The 22,397-nt window shown below is 39.1% G+C and overlaps 1 protein-coding gene across 4 annotated transcripts; it reads left to right on the top strand.

Moving 5' to 3' along the window:
• Nucleotides 1-4,615: 4,615 nt before the first annotated feature.
• ACBD4 (acyl-CoA binding domain containing 4) lies at nt 4,616-20,212 on the top strand. 4 transcript variants are annotated; one of them, XM_072414681.1, is made up of 12 exons: nt 4,625-4,756; nt 5,225-5,394; nt 9,764-9,899; nt 10,509-10,629; nt 11,218-11,302; nt 11,922-12,042; nt 13,055-13,192; nt 13,748-13,848; nt 14,338-14,422; nt 15,146-15,342; nt 17,196-17,246; nt 17,837-20,212. In XM_072414681.1, the coding sequence occupies exons 3-12, from the start codon at nt 9,818-9,820 to the stop codon at nt 17,942-17,944; spliced, it is 1,089 nt and encodes a 362-aa protein (XP_072270782.1). In that variant the 5' UTR covers nt 4,625-4,756; nt 5,225-5,394; nt 9,764-9,817; the 3' UTR covers nt 17,945-20,212. The 4 variants fall into 4 exon arrangements, with proteins under 4 accessions (XP_072270781.1, XP_072270782.1, XP_072270780.1 ...); XM_072414679.1 differs by having other exon boundaries at nt 5,225-8,669; XM_072414680.1 differs by lacking the exon at nt 5,225-5,394 and having other exon boundaries at nt 4,616-4,756.
• Nucleotides 20,213-22,397: the final 2,185 nt, after the last annotated feature.

Here is a 22,397-nt window from a genome sequence, read left to right as displayed (position 1 = left end):
TGCGATTAGTTAGTGATTTCTCCACCATGCTTTGTGGTGCAAATAGAAATTATAGAAAGAAGTGACTGCGTACACGTAATTGGAGTTCCTAACTAGTTCAAAGTATAAAATTGCTTGTAGATTTTTTGTGTTCAACCAAAAATTGCTCCTATAGAGAAGGCTAAGAATAGAGATACTTTGGTGCTATGGCTCAACCGGGCCGACTTAAAATGCCCCCCGGGCCGAAGCCAGCAGCCTGCCCAGATTCTCCAATCGTAAGAAGGTCCAACACATAAGTAGATGTTTTTCTCTGTAAACCTCCAATATGTAGTAACAATATATACATAGGCAGCTTTTTGTTTCCACCCCACCTTGAAGATTTGCCTCTTTTCCTCCACCAAAGTCGACTCTTCTGCACCCCGTCCATTCTTGTTAGTCAGAGCTGTGACCTGGCCGCGGAATGAATAGGAGGTCTGGGGAGAATTCACACATTGGCTGTAGGGAATGTGCTGATACAACAGTTCCTCTGGGAATACTATTATCCTCTAGCAGTGCCAGGGACACAAGAGAGTGAATCACAGTAAAGCTAATAAAAACATGGCAACTAAATACGACTTAAATAAGTTAAATACAATAAATGCATTAGCTAAAGGGATAGCCATATAGAATACAATTCTGCAGCATCTGGACACCTTTTACTTACTCTTTATTTCAAAGGCACCCAAAGTTGTCATTTAAGATTTGCCCACAGTGCCACCTGTAGGTGAAATCTGGTAAAGAGGAAGCTATAGTGCATTCTAGTAAATGCACCTGAACCTGAAATGTGGTTTTTACTTCCCTTACTCTGTTTTCTCTTAGCACTTGACTTGTAACTGTGATTGGGTTTATGCACTGGACATTGTAAAGGCCAGATACTGAACTAATGAACCCATGATTCATGCTGGGCCACAGCAGGTATATGTCAGACCATAACATTCAACATCTTCTGCAGCTGTGTCATCACTGATGACTAACCTTTTGTAAAGGAAAACAAACAAAAAAGATGTAAGTGGAGAGATGAGTGAGGACAGGAAGAGAACATGACATGGGGCCTAACAAAAAAGCAAGAAGAGCACCATGAGTGCCAAGAATTCGGCGCTTTAACTTTTAGAAGTTATAACTTGTAGAAAGTTACCCCATGTTAAATAGGTTGCTTTCGAAAACTAGAATTAGGGGAAAGAGAGTGAAATTTAAGAAGGAAGGAAGAAGGGGGAGAGAAAGAAAGTTGTGGAGAAGAAAAAGGCAGAGGGAGTAAAAGAGAACCTATGTGGAGTCTTGGAAAAAGTGTGTGTGAATCTTGGGTGAAAAGAAAATAGGAAAAAAAAACCCAATAAAGGGAAGAAAAAAGGATAAGGCAGAAAGAAAGGTAGAAGTCTACTTCTGGATAATAAATACATATATATGAATTGGTGTATTTCTGCAGCGACTAAAGATGACATTAATACCTGGGTTGGGCATAATCACCATCCAGTGTGATCCACCATTGCAAGATTATAAATTAGATTAAGCGATGTGATAGAATGATTACTCTAATTGTAAAGATTCCAGGCACAAAGCTAAGGGATTAGTAGATTGATAACTTGTAAAATGTTGCAGGAAATGACTGTATAGACTTTGCTAATCCTATCCATATATAATACCTAATTATTAGTGGAATGTAATAGCTAAGAATGGTGGAGCAGTGCCATCTAGTGTTTACATGTCACACCAACAGCCAGCAAATATATATACTGTATATGTGCAACTTTGTACAATGTATTGTTCTGAATGATGACTAATTAGCAGAATGAGAGTACTTATTCACCCCTACACTATATATTCACCCCTCCCCATGAATGGGTGTTTTTCTGTAGTCAGCAACTAAAACATTTGACCCTTACAAGATTGTCACAAATTGTGTTTACATTCACAATTGGATTCATGTACTTGGTTAAAGAGAACCTGTCTTAGTTAGAAACTGAATATTGAGGCTTACCCTGTGACCATGTTAATGCAGCTTCCACTGTCATCTCATTAAAACTCATAGTGTCCTGTGACACTGATATTAGGGATGTTTCAGTGTATTAACTGTGTCTGTATCTGTAAAAAAATAAATAAAACAGAGCATAAAGGCATTATAATTCCATTTTTCCATAAACCACGCTTTTTTATTTTTATTTTTTTGCATAAACACAAAAGTTGCCCATTTCTATTTACTGTATTAAATGTTGTGGCTTCCTATACCGCAGACAAAAGAAATATTTAATTCAGCATTCATCCTCTCATTTGGCCTTTGCTTATCAGAGTTATTGCCTGACCTATATATTTGCTATGGAAAGTCGTGCATTAGGCGGGTGACCCCCCCACTAAGCATAAAGCTCAATAAGATTGCTTTGACTGCCAGGGTGCCAGCAAAGGGACATTGCCACACAACTAGACAACTGGTTTCTACAAAAAAAGTTTCTATTTTTATTGGTTAAAAATATTTTTGTTGCACTGAATGACCTGACTTATTACCTATGAAGAAACTAGGTAGCACATGTTTAAAAGCTTTCTTCTTTAGGGGGATTATGACATGTTTCTTTTCCCCTCACCAGTTTTAAAGTGTTAGAACTCCCCTATTGATGAGATTCATCCTCTATCCTGGTGACTATTGTCTTTTCTATTTAAAATTTTTATACCAAGTACCATTTGTACAAGCCTGCTGGAATCTTTTCCTAGCACAGAAATCAATGGGAAATCCAACATTTCACAGCTTTCTCCAGAGCAAAAATAGATACCTTCTAAACCCCTGGGGTGATAGAGACAGACACTTTTAGCACTATGTATGTGGTAAAGGGAAGTACCCATCCCAGGCACAGAGAAATATTAGATATTCCCAGAAGAGCTTAATTTTTATCACTTCTTTTACTAGTTTTGAAAATAAATTTGCCAAGCAATGACTTAGGTATGCAGAAAGAATGACCAGGTATTGTAAGCAGGAATGACAATGAGTAGGAAGAATATTAGGACATGTTTGCAGAAGAACGATCAGGGGAGTACAGGAACCAATAGACCAATTGTGTTGGCATTTTGCTTAGCCAAAACCTTGCAATTCAATGCAAAGTCTACTTCAAACTTCCAAGGGTCCTAGTAAAGTAAGGTTTAGACTCCTACTTTCCTCATACCTTTCTTCTGCGAAGATTCTGATATAATTATAAAGAAAGAAAGAACACACAAAGACTTAGTGTGTGAAAAGCGATTAATTGACATTGCAGTGTAAAGAAGCTTTCAGGTGACCTACATCAATTTGTGTTAAAGCTTTCTATCTGTGGCCAGTAGTGGAGCCTGGAAATGGAGTTGGCTTAAAACATAGATTTGGATAATTTTGAACCAGTTCCAGGGGTGGATAGACCTGTGGCTTCCAAAAGCATGGTAGCAACACCTACACACATTATTACAAAACTCTCCTTAATGCTGCAAGTCTGAACATCCCTGAAGCATCTCTAGAAGAAGTGAGATCTTCCTTCAAGCCGACTTGATTGCCTGGTTTCACTACTGAATAGAAAGGCTCAATATAGACCAATCTATGCCACCTACAGACACAGTCCATTACTCAGTAGATTTGGGCTGCTCTATATTTCCAAGTATCTTACCCAAATCAGCGTTATGTCATCGTCACCTAGTCACCAGTGGTGGAAGACGGAGGTGAGATCAATTTAAATCTTCATATCATCAGCAGCTTTTTTTAACATTTTTACAGGAAGAAGGGACCTGGCCGTTATTACTGTACCTTCTATAGTGCTCTAAGGTCCAATTTACAGTGGAACTAAACATTAAAAATTAAAAACTGCAATCAGGCAGGTTTGTAATTGCAGAAGAATTGCCGCCGTCTCTGTCCAGTCCTCTTCTAGGTGTCAGAGCTTTAACCATCTTGCTGGTCCAGGCCTGGGCGACGTAAATAATTCATTTCCAGCACCCCGTCATCACATAAGTTGCGCTTGCACACTTTTAAAAGAAAAGAATGTGATTAATGTACAGCGCAATGTAATATGTTGTAATTTATAAAAACACTATTGATAATAACAAGCAAGTAATGGACATTGCCAGTCAGTTCTGTAATAAAAATTGTGCCTGATAGCATGTTGTCATTTTGGAACAATAGTTCCACTTTAATTTAGAGAAATGTCTGAATTGCTAATACCATGACTGAGGAGTTTGTAAAGCGCTGTGTAATATGTATAAATACTGTGTAATAATAATATTAATAATATTATTAATAATATAATTCCTCTTGTATTTACACATAGGACACACAGAGGGAAACACAAATGTTTATTATAATATCATATAAATAAACAATACATTTTATATAAATGTTTATATAATAAAAATAGTATATATAAAATAATAAATACTATATAGTATAACGTTTATTTGATTTGATTTAGGTCTCTCGTGTCTCCATGGCAACCAAGACATTACTAAACACATAAAAATATTATTACACTAAAATATCAAACAAATAAACTTTTTTCTAATACTTTCCACAACAGCACGCGTTTACTTTAGTATTATTGATTTTAGAGATGGAGAGGAGCCATGACATCAGCATACAACCAGCCCACACCACGTTTCCCCGCCTCGGGCCTTCCTCCTCTGCACAATCCCCGGGCTTGCGTAATCGCGTCTACCGGCTCAGTGCGCGGCCTAGGCGGCTGGACGCTGGAGGAAAAAAAAAAAGCAGCGAGGGGCGGCTCCGAGGAGGTCAGAGCGCTAAGTAAGCAGATATTTTATGTAAACTCCTTTATTTAATGCTTTTATAGTGAAAGCAGAGTGTGTACATAGACTTGTGTACATAGAGCTAGGAATAACAACATGCCATGATTGTATTGTGGAGATGTGTGGAGCACCTTCTGTGTTCACTATACAACAAAATACTCGGGTTTATATATGTGATAATTAAAAATAAAAATATTGTATTATTCATATTAGAACATAAAGATAAACAAATGCAGGAAAACTGATTGTTTAACACAAGGAAAATGGCAGATTATGGAGTCTGGGAAGATCTGCCACCAAATCTGCATTCCTTGTCATTGATCATTAGGTAAATAAACACATACAGTATCAACAAACAAGATCTTGCACGCTGGAGCACATTTAGGTAAATGAACATATATGTTAGTGTTGCAGAAAAGAAATGTATGATTGCCTGCTCATGCATTGACTGATTCTTATTGAACAGGTACCCTAGGTGTGAATGGGTATGATAGGACGACCTGCCCGTATACATGTTGGATTTCAAGATAGATATACAAGTATACATTGCCCGTGGGGATCTGCTCTGAGCCAGTGCCATCTGGAGTTCAGGTCCCACGCATTTTACATTCCAATCATAACATTTCTTGTCATGTGGTAACTATCATTTTTTCATAAGGTATCATGAATTTTCTTTCATATCATACAGAATGTTGATTAGTAAAGGTGAATCATTTATTTTGTATATCTTATCTATGTGCTATGTGTATAAATCTTTATCTTTAACATACTATCTTACAACCCGTTCCCATTAGGGCTGTGAGCTGCATTGTAAAAAAACAAAACGCGTTATCATGTGCATGTACACAAAATTGGAGCTTTGCTATTGCAAATTTGAACACATGGTCACACATTGCGCTGTAGTGCGTTGGTAAGGTGCATTTGACTCTCATTAATAAATATTAACCAACCGCACCAACACATGCACTTTTTGTTGCCATGTGTGGCGTTATTGCAAGCACTTCTGCAACAAACTAGTGTGAAAGGGCTCTTAAAGTGGAACTTTTATAGAAAAAACAAATCACTTACTTACACTTACCTTTACAGGTGTAAAACCCTCAATCTCTCTACAAACCAAGTTCAGTAGATCCTACGGTGTCCCAGATTCCTTTTTTTTTCTAGCATGGACAGGACGTGGCCATCTTTTTATTTTGTTTTCTAGCTTCTGCCTACATCACCCAATCTCGCATTGCACAGGCACGGGATGGGGTGATGTGTCTTCCTGAAAATGTAAAAAAAGGTTCTGATCTCACTGAGCATGCTTGAATTTGGAATGGCTGGATTTTTCCTTTTCTTTTTTTACTGGTTCTCTGGCCTCTGGCATCCTCAAGAACATTTCCTTGGACTTCCGATAGTTCCGTGAAATTTTGGCAAACCAATTTCTCGAAACCATTGGAAGATCGAGGAAATTCATAAGATTCCCTGGGAATTCTCCTGTTTGTGATCCCCGGGGCATTAGAGGAATGCGTTCGCATTCATTGAGATCAGTGTGCGATCCCCGGCACTAGAGGTTAATTAACCTCTAGTGACCCGGGATCGCTGTGGATTCTCAGAGCTGCAATCATTCTTGCAGTCCTGGGAATCCTGTTTGCGGTCCCCTGATTGGCCGAGGAAAGCTTTCCTCAGCCAATCAGAGAGCACTAGAGGTTTTGAATGGGGAGACTTGTCCCCATTTAACCTCTAGTGCTGGGGATTGCACACTGAGCTGATCAATGAATGCAGCACCGGCTGCATCAGCACAGCCCGCAATATTTTTTTTTTAATTTTTTTTTTTAATTCGAGCTTGATCGGCAAATATACACTGGCCATTCTCCCTTACAATTTCAGTATGCGAGAACGGCTGAATTCTCAGCGAGATTGAGTTTTAAAAACGCGCTGATTCCTAGTCCCCACTATGGTGATAAACCCCTCTTTCTCTAATGACAACCACTGTCATTAAGAAAGAAAGGGAGGGAAAACCCTAAATTTTAGATTTGTTCTCAGAACAAGAGGTAAAGAGAAATTAGGGATATTCCCACCTTTTTGGGAGATATTTAAACCTTATATTGTGTCTTTGCAACAGGTAAATGGGAAATCCCCCCAATAGTATAGACAACAAAATAGTGTACCATAGGTTAAACAAATGGCACTGCAGCACACAAATATTTGTTAAAATCAATATTCTGTTGTGCCACACTGCACAAGTACCTGTCATTTTCTAATATGGAACAGTAATACAGTAACAGTATTTTATTCTAAAAGACAAAAATCTTATCATTTATTATTTAAAAGCTTGAGCTCCAGTCTAGTGACTTTGCCTAGGCTGAGATATTGTCATCAATCTGCTGCAGGCAGGAAGAAGCATTTCCTCAGTTTCCTTTCAGGGAATCACACAGAAAATTACCGGCCCTGGTAGGAAGAGCGCACCTACCCCTGTGGTTTGCAGAGCTGTATAGATTTTTGTATAATGCACTCTTTTGCTGTTTCAGCAGACGGCAGATCTGCAGAGCAAGCTGTTGGAACATGCGGACAAGATTCTACCAAATGAAAAAAGAATTTGCCATACCTGCTGGGCATTCATTTAGAATAAAATTCTTTAGATTCTTTCTGTTGTTTTTAAATACTCTGAAGGTTTATTATAACGGAAATGCAAGTTATAGGAGAGAGAGATTTTTTTTGGTCAATCGCTATTGTATATTCATGGTGTGCTTGGCAGAACTCTGAAAATTGCAGTTTATGACATTTAAAAAAAAAAACCTATTACTTTTATTAGAATGTTAAAAATCGGGAATCCATTGCTGTACTTGTGGGTATGGGATGTATGTGCTTTCTTCCTAGTGGGCAGTTATCGGGCCCAAGTGGTGTCACATTGGGGTGTACATAGCAGACTATATGAAGGGAATAGATTTGAGCCGGGTGGTGAGGGGTTGGATCTATACTGGAGGGTTTCTGCTGTACAGCAGGCAGGTTTTGTTTTAGTTCTGGTTGATTTTGTAGGTGTAGGAGACACATAGACCAGCAATTCTGTTATTTTATTCTGGAGTGAGAAAGGGAGAACAATAGGCTTAGGTCACATTTTTAAAAAGTGGTCACTATTGTTTACCATTTAGGGTACTCATGCTTTAGGCTACGTACACACGTGCTATAGTTTTCGTACAATAATCGGCTCAGGTCCGATATTGGACGAGAATCTGGCGTGTGTACAGCGCTCATCGTCCGAACGACCGTCCTGGCGGATCCACGGACGATGGAAGATGAACAATCGTAATGGAAGTGAAGGGGGTGCTGCTCCGTTGTTCCCTCCCTCCCCTCTCCATAGAGCAGAATGGTGATGTATGTATAGCAATCCTTCATGCATCATGCAGTCGTTAGTCATTGGAAAGGATCGTCAAAAGATTTATTGCACGTGTGTATGTAGCCGTACTTTTAGAAAAAAAAATTGTTATTTATCCTAACTGTGCCCACAGTGTAAGCACTGTAATATTCTTCTGTCTCTATGAAGATCTGAATTAGCCACCCATCTGCTGTGTCAGGATGATAATGCCTGTAGCTCCTGCTGACCTAATAAGCTGCTCACACAATGCCAGTCTTCACTGCATGTGAGTGACAGGTACACTTGAATAGAAGCACAGAAGCATGGCAGATGTACTGCTGGTGTTTCTTTATAAAAATATTTTGATTAGAGAGGTACAGTGATAGCCATGTGAGGTCAAAGTGGTCAGGATGGAGGAAAGTCCTCTTTGTCCCTACTGATTATCTGGTCTCCTGTGCCTATAGCATAGATGTTTCTCTTTGTTTGCTTGTTCCAGGTCTATAACTCAAAAGCAGTATCTTTTCCAGGCATCTGACATTTTCCCAAGAAATACAACAGTGGGAACATATTTCTTTATAAGGTATACTTTCTTGAGACCTGAGGAATAGGATTGATTGCTGCAGATGACATGGAACTGATGCCAAGGGCTAGTCATGCCAGCAAGGGCACAAGTGAAGGGGATGTAATAATAGCGAGAGATGGCAGGGAGTAGGGATTACATGGGCAGCTGTACTTTCAGACACAGACTACTGTAAGTACATAAGGCACACACATTCTCCAGCATTCAGCTTTGCCTGCTAGTAAACGAGACCTCATTAAATCCTGCTTATAAATGGAAATGAGTGCACTGGGAGTTCCTAACAAAGGTATAGTGTAACCAGGTGGCAGCATGACACGAGGATGTGCTCACAATGAAGACCAAAGGGGAGTTGAGTGCATAGCAAGTCTATATCCACCACTGCCAAGCAGATACAAATATTTTTTATATTACTTTGATAGTAGTAGTAGATGAGTAGTGTGTCAGCTTGTCAGCATTTCACCCAATATTATTAGTGGCTAGGTCACTAAAGCTGCGTACACACGGCAAATTTTTCTCGCCCGATAATCGGTATCGGCCAATTATCGGGCGAGAAAAATTTGCCGTGTGTACAGTCGGTCGTCGTCCATCGTCCGACGACCGTCCTGGCGGATCCATGGACGATGGACGACGACCGATCCTAATGAAAGGGAAGGGGAGAGCGCGCAGCAGGGTGCCGCTCCGTCGCTCTCCCCCTCCCCTCTCCATAGAGCATGAACGGTGCTGTATGTACAGCATCGTTCATGCATCGTGCAGTCTTTTCTCGTTGGAAAGGATCGTGAAAGATCCTTTCCAACGAGAAAAATTGCAGGTGTATTAGTCCTTCAGTTATGTAATCAGGTCACAATGGACATCTACAAACTTCTTATCATGTTGTTCTAGGCTTAACCAACGTGCAGCTCTTGATGAACTGCAAGTCCCAGTATGCCCACAGCAGGCCATGCTGACACTAGTATTCCCTCGACATAGGACTGAGCACACTGCATAACTGTCTCTATTCTATCCAAGTAAATACCTGCAGATCAGAGGTCACCTTTTATCAGGACAGATCATTTCACTGGCACTGCAATAACTTGCAGAACTTTTGTCCTCTGCAGAAAGCACACAAACTTCTTGCTCTGTCTGAGCCTGCTGGGTCGTATTCTGGACATATGGGGACAGATCAAGATGAGAGTGGATACCAGAGACAGTTTAATGCTGCGGTGTCGGTTATTCAGAGCTTGCCCAAAAGTGGTAAGTATAACCTTCACGGTTCTGCAGAGAGTAAATGCAGATGCTGATCTAATATCAAGTTACAGAGCAAACCTATTGAGAATAGATTGTTGTATATTGTGTGTAGTGGAGAAGGGCTGTAAACCCCCCTGGGTATGTGAGCTCTGTAGGATGTTAGCTGTGTGTGTCATGTGGTAGTGGTTGGGAGTATTGCCTTGGTTGGCACATTAACTCTGATTACTGTTGTTTCTCTGGTTTGGAACACAATAAAAACCCAACTGAGGTCCTAAGACATCCCCAGTCTATTTCAATTAAATGTTGGAGTTTCATATTGTACCCTCCATGTATCCAGAATATTATAAAGACTTTGGGATGAATGCTAACACTGATAGCAGGCAAGATCTTTTTATTCCGCATCTGACGTAACAAATGAACAGACAAAAATTCCCTCGATAGAAAAATGGAGGTTGGTAAACCCACACATGGAAGCAACTTTATATTAATGGCCATGGTTGTAGAAAGAGATATTCTTTTAGGTGTTCAGGTGTTCTAAAACTTTTAGTATATATAGATATATATATATATATATATATATCTCGATTCTGTGATTGGACAATTCTTTCTCCCTAGGCTCGTATCGCCCCTCCTATGAGGAGATGCTTCGCTTCTACAGCTACTACAAACAGGCCACAGTGGGACCTTGCAGTATCACTCGCCCTGGTTTCTGGGATCCCATTGGAAGATATAAGTGGTATGCGCAATACTCTATGGTGATAAATATTACCATAGCATGTATCACACGATACTTTATTTCGTACTACTAGCTATTGCTTTGTATACACAAAACCCCCAGATGTAATTGTGATTTGTTTCTGAATAAATATCCTATAAAAAACAGCAGCTAATGATCCATATATATTTCTTTTTTTGATGTCCATATGTCCTATACAAAGTTGAACTTTAAACTTTTCTCCCCAAGATCATCTGGTTAAAATGTCTAAATCTGTACATGTAAAGTACTCATAGGCAAGGCTCCTTATAACCATGCCACAGTGCACAGGATCTGTGGCTTCCTGAAGCGTGGTGATTACTTTAATTAAAGTCTTACCCATAGACCCTTAGCTGCTTGCGCCCACTAGGAAGCACTTTAAAATATTTGGTGTTTTGGCGCTAGAACCCACAGGGGCACTTCTGTTCCGAATGGCGTTCTGTGCACAGCCAATGTTTGTCCCAGTAAACTCTTCAGCTCTGACACCTGGTTGCACTGTAAAGAATCCATTTTGATTTGGTTATATTCTTGATGACAGCAATCTTATTACATATTACATAATGTTTGAAGGGATGCCTGGAATAAGCTGGGTCAGATGAGCCAAGAAGATGCCATGTGTGCCTATATCACAGAGATGAAGAAGGTGGCCCAAAAGGTAGTACATATTTCCACTTATTTCATTATAAAAGTTTGGAATTGAAAAGGGTGAGACTGATGATTTGGTGTTGGGGTTTTTTCGGACAATCACTTTTGCAAGCCAGTATATCCCACACAGTTTGTTCTTTTCAGATTCACTAAGGTTGGCGTAATCACCACAGACCCCATTTACCATTTTGGAAACTCCAACAGTGAGATATCCTAAAAGATATATCTCTTTTTGCTTTCCTGCCAGGGAATCTGATCACCCACTTGCTTTTCAAGTAATGTACAGAAAATAAAAATGACAACAATGAGGGTAAAACCCCTTTAAAATGAGATTAGGAGGTAGGAGGGGTTGGGACCTCAGGTGCACAAATTTTGTTGGGCTTAAGAGGTGCTCAAAGCTCTTTGATCCAGAGCCCACTTTCTGTGACCTGCGGCTGTCATAGAGGGTGCCGCATCATGTCAGCTTGGCCTTATTGTACTCCTCACACCTCACATAAACAACACAATCACATAGGAACTCTGAAAATGATAAGGTTTGTAATGTGTGTAGAACGTTTTTTTATCAAAGAAGGACAAGTGGATTGGGGCATTAACTTAGCCAAAGTCACTATTACTGTCTCCTATTTCAGATTATCGATACAGTCCCACTAGAAGACAAAACACCTGATATGTTTGAACCTTTCCGTCCCTTGTATGAAGTCATTCCAGATATGCCTCGCCCTCCCGAATCCTTTTTCAAGATTCCCACCGGTGAGTGGCCCTCCTTGTAGCAACCTGGTAATCTCCAGCAAGCAATGCAACTGTGCTCATGTCAATTATTTCACCTTACTTCACCTAGTTGTTTAGAATCCCCTGTGGAGTCAGCACACAAAGCTGTGTATAAGACCAGTGGGAAGGTCTCTTTTTATATTCCTGCATGGCCAGTCACATTTCCTTTCAGTCACATTAACTATAAAGACTAGTAACAGTCATAGAGGCTAATTTGTATCATGTAGTGGGAATGCTTGTTTAGTTTCTTATTGCAGGAGTTAAGGTAACAGCCTTACCCCCTCTTGGCTATACTTTTCTTAAATCATTCCCTTTATGCCATTGGTGAAATGAAATAGTACACTTTGATATACTGTATATGAAAAGTCATCATCGGGGGTAAAGTTTAAAGTGCTAGCTTGGTGCTAGATTTATCTTATCTCTATGAAAGTGTTATCTTTTAAATAACATTCTCCATCTAGATGTATCTTGGTGATGTAGGCTAAAGGTGACCTCAAAGCAATAACTTTTGCATAAATGATTTTGAGAACTTTGTCCTCCCAATAGGTTCTATTTTGTACTATATTTTTTTTATATATTAGGATTATTAAGGAATATTCTCTTTTGGATGGCCTAAATAAAAATATTGTGTATTATTAGTAATTATGAACAAATGGCTCTAGATATACTTTAATAATATTAATATACTTTAGTGGTTAGTTTTCATGGTTACACTTGTTTTCAATTCTGAAATAACTGCAATTAATTCCTGAAAAACTACCTAACACTGAGTTCTCATTAGAAATTAGAAATTAAGACACATTGATGAATCTTATGGCTGTATTATAATTCCAAACATTTTAGGAGACAAATATATTTGAAAATAGCAAGCTGTGTAGTCTTTGGGTACTAACTCTTTTAGAACTTATCAATATGGGTAGACATCCATGGTATGAAAAGCCAAGCGACATGTTATGCAGCAGTGAAAGCTCAAAAGGGTGTTTTTATGTTGCAGAAGAGGAGATTTTTGAAGATTACAGCTTCCAGGCAGTAAAGGATGGAGGAGAAGAGCAATATGTAACCATACCAGAGCAAAAAGAACTGGGCACTCACAAGGGCCAGGAGGAAGAGGAGGAACGCAAAGACCCTCTAGGTCCGTGTGCCATCAGATTCCTAATCTATAATTACTGTATACTTTATTAAATGCGTTTATACGTGCCCGAGGTTGCAATGCCTTTATATACTTTATCATCACTTAGGGTTTGTGTACATTTGACCATAACACATACCTATATGACCTCAAGTATGTGGAGACCCACATAAAGTTGAACAATTCCATATTACACCCATGATTTTGGAATAGAAAGCTGAACATGCTTATATTGGTGTGACAGTTTAGGTGTCCACAAACTTTTATCCATAGAGTGTACAGTATGATGACAGCTATCAAGAGTTTTCAGAACATTTCTCCAAGAGAAAAAGTGTATTGAAGTAGAATGTAGACCGATACGGTATAGTCACTGTCTAGACAACTGAATTCACCAGAGGAGACATGAGGAAGGATAAAATATTGCTTAATTCACTCCTGCTGATCACAGAGTCTAAATTATCCACTTTATATAAGTAACAAATCTAATGAGCTTCCGACTGTGGGGAGATTGTGGTAGAAGAGCAGTGCTGATGTTTCTGTTTGTTGTGGCATTTCCAGGTGAACCTGCCCATTTAGAAACAAGTGGCAGGAGATTGGAGAGCTGGGGGTCAGAAAATGAACACTTCTCTGACAGTCTGGAAATACTGGGACCTAATCAGGTGAGGGCAAACTGTACTTTGTTCAATGTTCCTCTGACATGACAATACCAGAGACATTGCCAGGATCCCGAATGACCTAGAGTACTTCTGGAAACACCATCTAGGGTTAGGAGTTGAGGACTGAGACCTTCTCTATTTTTTCTATTTTACTAATTTGTTCTCTCTTTATCATTCTTTATGCAAGTGTTTAACCTTAGGTAGAGAAACAGGCTAGTTTTCTGTTGCTTGGCCTATGGTACCAGACTGGAATATTCCCATACACTTTCCCCAGAACTAGAAGCTGGGCAGCATGCCAGTGTGTCTACTACAAGACCTGGGCACTTTTGCAGACCTGGGCACTTAGCTAGAGACCTGAGTCCCAGCTGCCAGAACCAAACAACACCCCAGGATTAAACTAAATTGTTGTGGTTTAGCTCTTTAAGTCCACAATTTCCCACCTTGCAGAACTATAAAGAAGAAGGTTCAGTGATAAATCTTTACTTATTTCAGGTGTCTGATGTCTCCCAAAAAAAGCTAAAACAGAAGGCCAGGAGGCACAGTGCAGAGAGACGGAAGGATTATGACTCTGTAACAGGTATAGAATAAGGTCTAAGAGGGTGTAAGTTTTAATTTTAGACCTATGTTGACAGCTTAATAAGCTCTGGGGAGGGGGTGGGTGCAGGGGGACCTGGGTTGCTTAATCATTGCCGGAAGTGGGAACAGGGGTGCTAAGTTGTGAAGTAGTTTGAAAAGTGAAACAGGGGTATCAGAGCTGCTAAGTCAGTGGAGGGGGGTAGGAGGGAGCTAAGCTGTTGTGTCACTGTAGGGAGGGGGAGTTTGGAGCAAATTAAGCTGCTGAGTCACTGCTGGGGCAGGAAATTCAACAAATTCAGTGCTTCTGCTGTGAACTTTGAGGATGAAGTACTTTTCAGTTCCTGCAGTTGCAGAGTTCAGTACAGCTACAATGATATGCAAATTCGGGCCTTGGCTACAGTTTTTTGACCTCTTATGTTACTGGCTTATCCATATACTAAATAATCTGTGTCAACCCTAGAGATCATTGGGGTCTGCCTCCTCCTCTGCCTGAAATGGATATATAATATATGGTATTCTGTATGACATTGTATATTGTTTCTAAGCTATATTTTCTATACATGATTTGAGTATGGTATGCAAATAAAGTTAAAGCCATTTTTTTTTAATGGAAGGGGGATGGTGCTTACAAAAAATGCCCTCCTTAAAACATAAAAATAGAGCAGTTATTTAAAGCCTAAAAAAAAGGACGACTGCCATAATCATTTATTTTTATTTTGTTTAGTTTCTAAGTCATTCGGCGACACATGCTTCAGGAATTCTGATGAGTCAAGCAGCTCAGACAAGTCCAGTACATTGCAGAACAAGTGCCGAAGTTCATCACACCGCTTGAGCCCTCAGATTGCTGCTACGGTGGAGGCTCTGCAGGCATCAGTTCAGGGACTCTGTCAGCGCCTAGAAAGCCTGGAGCGAATATTACAGGTTATATGATATATTGACACTCTATAATATAACATAGCATAGTACACTGCAATAGCAGAAATCTGACTGAATACCAGAAACACTGACGATAAGCGATGTACTAAAAAAAAATGAATTCTGATTAGAGAAATGAGGTTCTCATAATATCCTAGGCACATGTCACATGAGTATCAGCCTTTACTTTTGGATATATCTGTTTTAAAGTGTAGTGTGTTTGTAGGTTTACCTGCAGTTTTGAAGTTTCTTGATCCACTTATTAAAGAAGACAATCATCTCTTCAAATGCACCATTAATTAATCCTTTTACTATGTGCCAGTTTTCTAATGCAGTTTGTTCATCAGAAATCTTTTTTTAACCCTAGCATTTTATATGAACAACTAATCTGACACATGAACTATGAACCTACAGTGTCCATTTTATAGGACATCCTTCCCACATTGTTTTGCCTTCAGCAATGTAGTTCAAGGGGCATCAAAACACTTGGTGCCCAAAGCCTAACAGCTCTTTTTCTTTAGAAAGCATTGTTAGTAGAAATGCCTGTACCCTGCCAGCAGAGTCAGGTCTTTGCTCTTTAAACATTGTTGATTATAGAGCTCTTACTTATCAAGGAGCATGCCATGCCTCTGCAGAGAGACCACTTCTTCCCCACAGAGAATAGGGGTTTTTTCCAATGCATAGGTTCATTCTTTCCAACTGGGCTGTGGCTGATTATCGAAGAAAATAAACTGCACACTTTATGTGTTGATGCACCTGGAATGTTTTTAGCTTATTTGGATAGTAAACCAGTCGCTCACTTGGGCTTTAACTAGTGACACGGAGGCCCTGATTTAATAAAGTTCTCCAAGGCTGGAGAGAATACACTTTCATCAGTGAGACTGGGTAATCCAGCAAACCTGTAATGGATTTCCTAAAAGTCAAGCTATTTGTTAGCAAATGTTTTCAATCCTGGACCAGATCCATTCCAGGTTTGCTGGATTACCCAGCTTCACTGATGAAAGTGTATTCTCTCCAGACTTAGAGAACTTTAATAAATTAGGGCCAGAATGTGAGGTTTTGCTGGAGTAATGAGCAAAGTGCAAAGCTTGTCAGTTGGTGTAGCTAAGCAGCCCACTCACATTTCTTTAGTACTCCACCTAATTAGCACAGGAAGATTAATACAATATTATATTTCCAGGGCTGTATTCTAAGCAGACAGGTTGCAGTGCAACCTGCAATTGACATGGCAGGAAATGGTACATCAGGCAATCTACTTATACTTTCATTTCATTTTAGCTAGTTTATTTGAAAAGAATTTTAACATTAAAGCACCCCCATTATTTTTTTCCTATAGGCACAAGCCTTTTGTGCTTAGTACCCAATCTATGGATGTGTATTCTATACAGTGAGTAGATTCTACAAGAGTAGGTTGGTTATGTAGAGTCAGTATTATACGCAAATAGAAAGAACACATAGACCTGTAATACTCCCAGTCAGATTAACTCTGCAGTCTTCTAGTGGGTATTGTACAAGTATCATCAGAAATAGAGGCAAAGACAGCTAGGACTAATTGCTAATGACATATAGAATATTCATGTGAAAGAACACTTTTTGTTGTCCACAGCAATCATTTTGCATCTCACTTTCATAGTCCAACCCGCACTGGCAGCATAAAAGGAAGAAACGATTTGTTTGCTGTTTGCAACAAAAGCAGCCCATCTTTTTATCACTTTCATGCACTTAGCTATTCTTAGAACCTGTTCCTAATCTTTCTTTTGTGTAATAATTATAGTACATTGGTGTTTAGATAAACTTTAGATTTTGAATTTGCAGAGTGTGTATTCATTTTAAAACAAAGAACCTTTCATCTGTAACAGGATCAGCAACAGTACATACGTGAACGAACACACAGATCACCCAAAGAGCCGGTACGGTAGCATTGTGAGAGTGTGGTTGACATGGGAGTGTTTTAGACAGAAGTATATTAAACAACTGTGTGCTTTGTACAACATGGATGAATAGATAAATAAACCCAAATTATGTGCTGAATAGTAGTCTGCAGTGCTAGAGTAATAGTTAGGCTGAACTTCAGGCAAGTATAATTAAAAAGACTAAATTTGTGCAGTGATATTAAAACTGCTTTACCGGGCTGGTGGTTTTTGATTGGCTTTGAGAGTTGTCATGTTGGGATTGGTAGAGAGTACTTAATACAAACATTACCAATATAACACAGTTATTGGTTTTATATATTTATACAATGTGATCATCTTTTATGGCTCTGTAGAAAGATACAGATATAAAAAGGGTAGTACAGGATGTATAGTAAATAAAAAAGTTCTAAAAACTAATACAAACTATTCTTTATTACCATGTAGCGAAGCAACAGGACATTAGGCCCTGTCATTTTGATTAGCTAAAAACAGAAATGAGGAATGCAGATTTACAGATGCTAATATACAATGTTTGTAAATGTCATGTTGGTACACACCATGCTAACATCTCCATCTTATGCCTACAGGAGTCCCAGCACTCTGGAACTGCCCAGTCTCAGACCCTTCTTTTTATTATTATCTGGCCATTCATTGTACACTGGCTACTTCGAAGATTTTATGGGAGGAAAAGTTGACCTGTCTAGTAAGCCTAACCAACCTCCATCTTTATCTTTAGAGGACATTGACAACCGAGTAAGCGTGAGCTTTCCCTTTCTAATAGACAGCACTCTAACTGATTTTGGGGCTCAGGGACTAGTAAATTTGGTGCTTCTTTGTTGATTGAGCCTGGGAATGAATAGGTTAATTATCTTAATCTTCTCCTGTACTCTGTATAATATTGCATTGTTTTTTTACCTCATTTATCTCCACCACTGTGTTTGCAGTGGCTGGAGATTTATCCGATAAATGGCCTTTTCTTTGAAACACCCCAGGGAAAGCCAAGACAAAGGCAACAAAAACATACTGAAACCAACATACAATATAGTTAGGGACAGCAGGAGATTATACATAGTCTACTAAGATGAGCACGGTTTTAATTGGGACCCACAGAAGATAGCACAGACAGGGCTGGCCAATGTCAGAAGCTGACAGAGCTAGGTTAGGAAGAGAGTGCAGAGCTGAGTAGAACTTGGAAGCACGAACATGACTGATTGATTATCTCTACCATAGGGCTAGGAATATATTAAAGGACTGACTTGGGATACAAGCAAGCACAGGACTTATAACAGAGTTAGGAAATGGGGAAATAATTAACTTGGGAAAGAAGTAAGAGTGCAGAGTGGGTTAGGACTAGGGAACAAGCACCAACCAGTCAGGACTAGAAAGCAAACAGACCTGGCCAAGATTAGGCAGAAGGCACAGAGCTGATTGGTTAGTGCTAATAAGCGAGCAAAGAACTAGACAGGACTATGAAGTGAAAACAAAGGAGGTCAAGACTAGGAGGAGAGCACCTAGTTAATCTAGATTAGGATTCAAGCATGGATCCAGCCAAACCTGGGATGCTCACACATATCTGGTCTGAACCAAGAATCTCCGCACAGCTGCCTTCTGCAAATAGATTGATGTGAATAACTCAGCAGAGCTCACTGGAACTATCCTGGAGAACACAGACAGTATCTTTTTTAATCCCTCTGTTCACTTTCCTTTTTCACTGGGTAAGTTATATTCCATTCAGTGCTGTTCAGGTTCTGGGATAAGTCCAGGCTTGTCCTTAAACAGACCCAGAGTAGAAATAAGAGCACAGAAACCAGCAAGAAAAATAAGTCCCAACAGTACGTTTAGACAAGAGACACACCCGAGGCTGACATTTCAGTTTTGGATGGGCACCCAAGGGATGATGTCATCTGCCAGCTTTTTGTATCTCCTAAAAAGCCCAGTGGTGAGATATTTGTGCAGTAGTCTGTCTTTCCATTCCCTCCTACAAGACCTTAAAGTGCCAATGCAAACCAAGGAGCTCACTTTATATGCATTTCTAGCAAAAAAAAATGTAATGCTAGTTTTGAATACATAATGCACATTAACTTGCAATGCCCAAATCAAAACATCATTGAACTTCATTTTAAATCAATATCTTTACTCAGCAGACAAGTAAAAAATTTAAAAAAAAAAAAAAAAATACTTTATACTTTTTTACTTTATACTCCCCTCATCTGTATATCACGATGATAGAAAGTGATGAAAGAATCTAAAATGTTACAGGTGTCACTAGAGCACAGTATTTGGGGATAATCTTCCAACGTTTGTTCTTTTGATAACAGACCAATTTGCAGCAATATTCTCTCACTTTCTGTTTGATCTTTAGAATAGGAAGTAACAAAGGAACATCCCAAGCAGGACACAGGCTGAAAAAAAAACAAAACTATTCTTTGTGTTGTTGTTTTGAAACCAAATTTGGGGGAGCTACACTTTATTTGCTTGTCCCCTTCCTTACCAAGTGCTACCACCAACAATATTATGACTGGCATTTAGCCATCACCCAGTGTTGCATTGTAGAAGACATTCTACATTCAATTTACATCCCACAAATTTAAACAGGTTTTTCCATTGGCTTCCCCTCAAATCATTCTTATACTATGTTAGGGGCATATGGCTATGGCAGGGACAACAGATTGTAAGCTTCTCTGGGAAACAATTAGTGACATGTCTATGGACTGCACCACTGTGTTATATGTTGCCACTATATAAATGCACAATAATAATACCCAGATTTATTGGGGATTTCTCTTTGCTTGACTGACTGAAAGGGTGGTAAGAATAGTCAGACATAAAGTAACATTTAACTCTACAATGGCAGTTGTCAAATGTGAGCATTTTTATTGTATTTGAACCAGTTCACTAAAGTTGCCAATGTGAAACATAATTTTACAAACAACCTTTGTAAAGTAATAAAGCAATCCTTTAAATATACTGTAGTATATTTATTTTTCAACTTTTTCTGGCTGCTAATACATGCCGGGGCATGCTAGTTCCTCTCCAAACAAACAGCTGCACATAGCTTGGTCCAGTCTTCTTTCACAATGAGCCATGAAAGTCAATTAAAAAGAGAACACAGCGATCGGCCATGGACGACAGACGGAAATGATTTTCCTCAGGTGACGAGTTAAAGATATTTAAAAAGTTTCTATTGAAGGTGTCGCAGTCAGAATTAATAATACATCCTCTTACCATGAAGATTTAATCCTCGCCTGCAGCGCCTTCTATAAAGTGACCCAGTTACTGATTGTATTCTGAAAATCAATATTTCCCTCATCCGCTGAATTATAAGATAGTGTGCTGCTGACATTTACTGTCTTAGCCATGGTTTCTGAATCCTATCAAATACTGAATGAATTTCTATTCATTATCTCATATAATTATTCCACAGTCAGGTACCTAATTTGCAAAGTCTACCTTCTCCGAGACCTTGAAAGCCAATTCAACCTACAATTGAAATGACAGATTGTATAGGCACTGCTACAATTAATGACGTCAGAGATTTACCATAGGTGATGGTTTATAGCAGTTTGTATATTTGCCACCTTTATGGGTCTTCATCCCTTTCCATCACAGTCTGATTGCTCCCTTCTTCAAAATGTTTTTTTTTTTACTACTAATACTTTTACCAACCTCTGTATGTTTGTTATAACATATCTGATATTCCACTATAGACCCATTCCATCCACAATTCTGGATTATTCTATTTTACGGAGAAACCAATAGATGTTATGGGGGACATCTTGCTACCGGAGTCCTTAGGAGACAGCAGGATGTGAGCCAACTCACCAACAATCAAACACATGATTTTTGGCTTCATTTTTAGGACACAACTTCCCTCTAGATCAACATTGGTAGTAAATTTGTATATTTGTACAATTATAAACTGCGAAAGTTCCTGTGCGGAAGGTCATCAATCAGTTTCCAGCACATGGCTTTACAGGCTTCCAATCAGGATCTTGTGTGGATGGTAGGAAGGGCCACAATATATTGTTTATATGGATAACTTTATGTCTGATCAAAAGAGAAGCAAGATTTTAGGACAGTTTCACTTCCCGCTACATACCCAAAATTATAAAATCTAATTTCAGCGTTTCCCCTTTTAACGCTGTAGCCAATATTGCTATTCATGCAAATAAAATATAAATATATAAGGGAAGATTTTCCCTCAATGCCTGTTGTGTCTCTGGACATTAAGTGAAAGATCTACCAAACAGCCACAGACAAAAAAAAATCCCTGATGGAATCTAATTCTAATTTTTTTCTTCTATATACAACACACAAGAATCAAAAGTTTTGGCTTTAACTATACTATAGATATGGCATGTACACAATATTGAGTTATCTGAAATATTAGGAGTTGTTGCTAACTGCAGTGCTGACTTTTCTTCAGACTATTGACCTAGCTGACTTTTTCAGTATTTGAATAATCAATGTAAACAGACCCAGCAAACAAATCCAAGAAACATAGCACTCGGTAGGCTGCAGTGTGCTTTTTCCATTCATTCCGATAGGATTTCTCTCCGGCTGCTATGTGAATGGATCAATTCTGGGTTTATGTCTATGTCTGTAGGTTTAAGTTTCACACTTGATGAGATTGACTCTCAAACCGTGCAATAAATTACAAATCACTTACAAAGAACAACAAAAGTAAAATAGTATTATAATATTCACACAAATATAAAAGTGTATTTACAGAAAAAATATTTTTTGGGGGGGATGAATCAGAACTCCGGTCAGGTTTGTAGGTTTGTTTTGCTGTCTTTGGCCATGATTTATTAAAGCTCTCCAAGGCTGGAGAGAATACACTTTCATCAGTGAAGCTGGGTGATCCAACAAACCTGTGTTGGATCTGGTCCAGGATTCAAAGCATTTGCTAGCAAATAGCAAATGACATTGAAGAAATCCATTCCAGGTTTGCTGGATCACCTAGCTACACTGGTGAAAGTTTATTCTCTCCAGCCTTGGAGAGCTTTAATAAATCAGGCCCTTTGTCTCAGCTAGGCTGGTTCACCCATAGAGGGTTAAAGGTAGAATGAGACCCTAAATAAGGTTACAGTCCCTGCCTCTCTAATATTTTGATTGACATTAATTAGGATTGCAATAGAGTCAGTG

This window comes from Pyxicephalus adspersus, chromosome 6 (genome assembly GCF_032062135.1).
Source record: "Pyxicephalus adspersus chromosome 6, UCB_Pads_2.0, whole genome shotgun sequence".
Classification (NCBI taxonomy): Eukaryota; Metazoa; Chordata; class Amphibia; order Anura; family Pyxicephalidae; genus Pyxicephalus; species Pyxicephalus adspersus.
The sequence above is the reverse complement of the archived record's forward strand: the minus strand, read 5'-3'. Positions and strand labels throughout refer to the sequence as shown.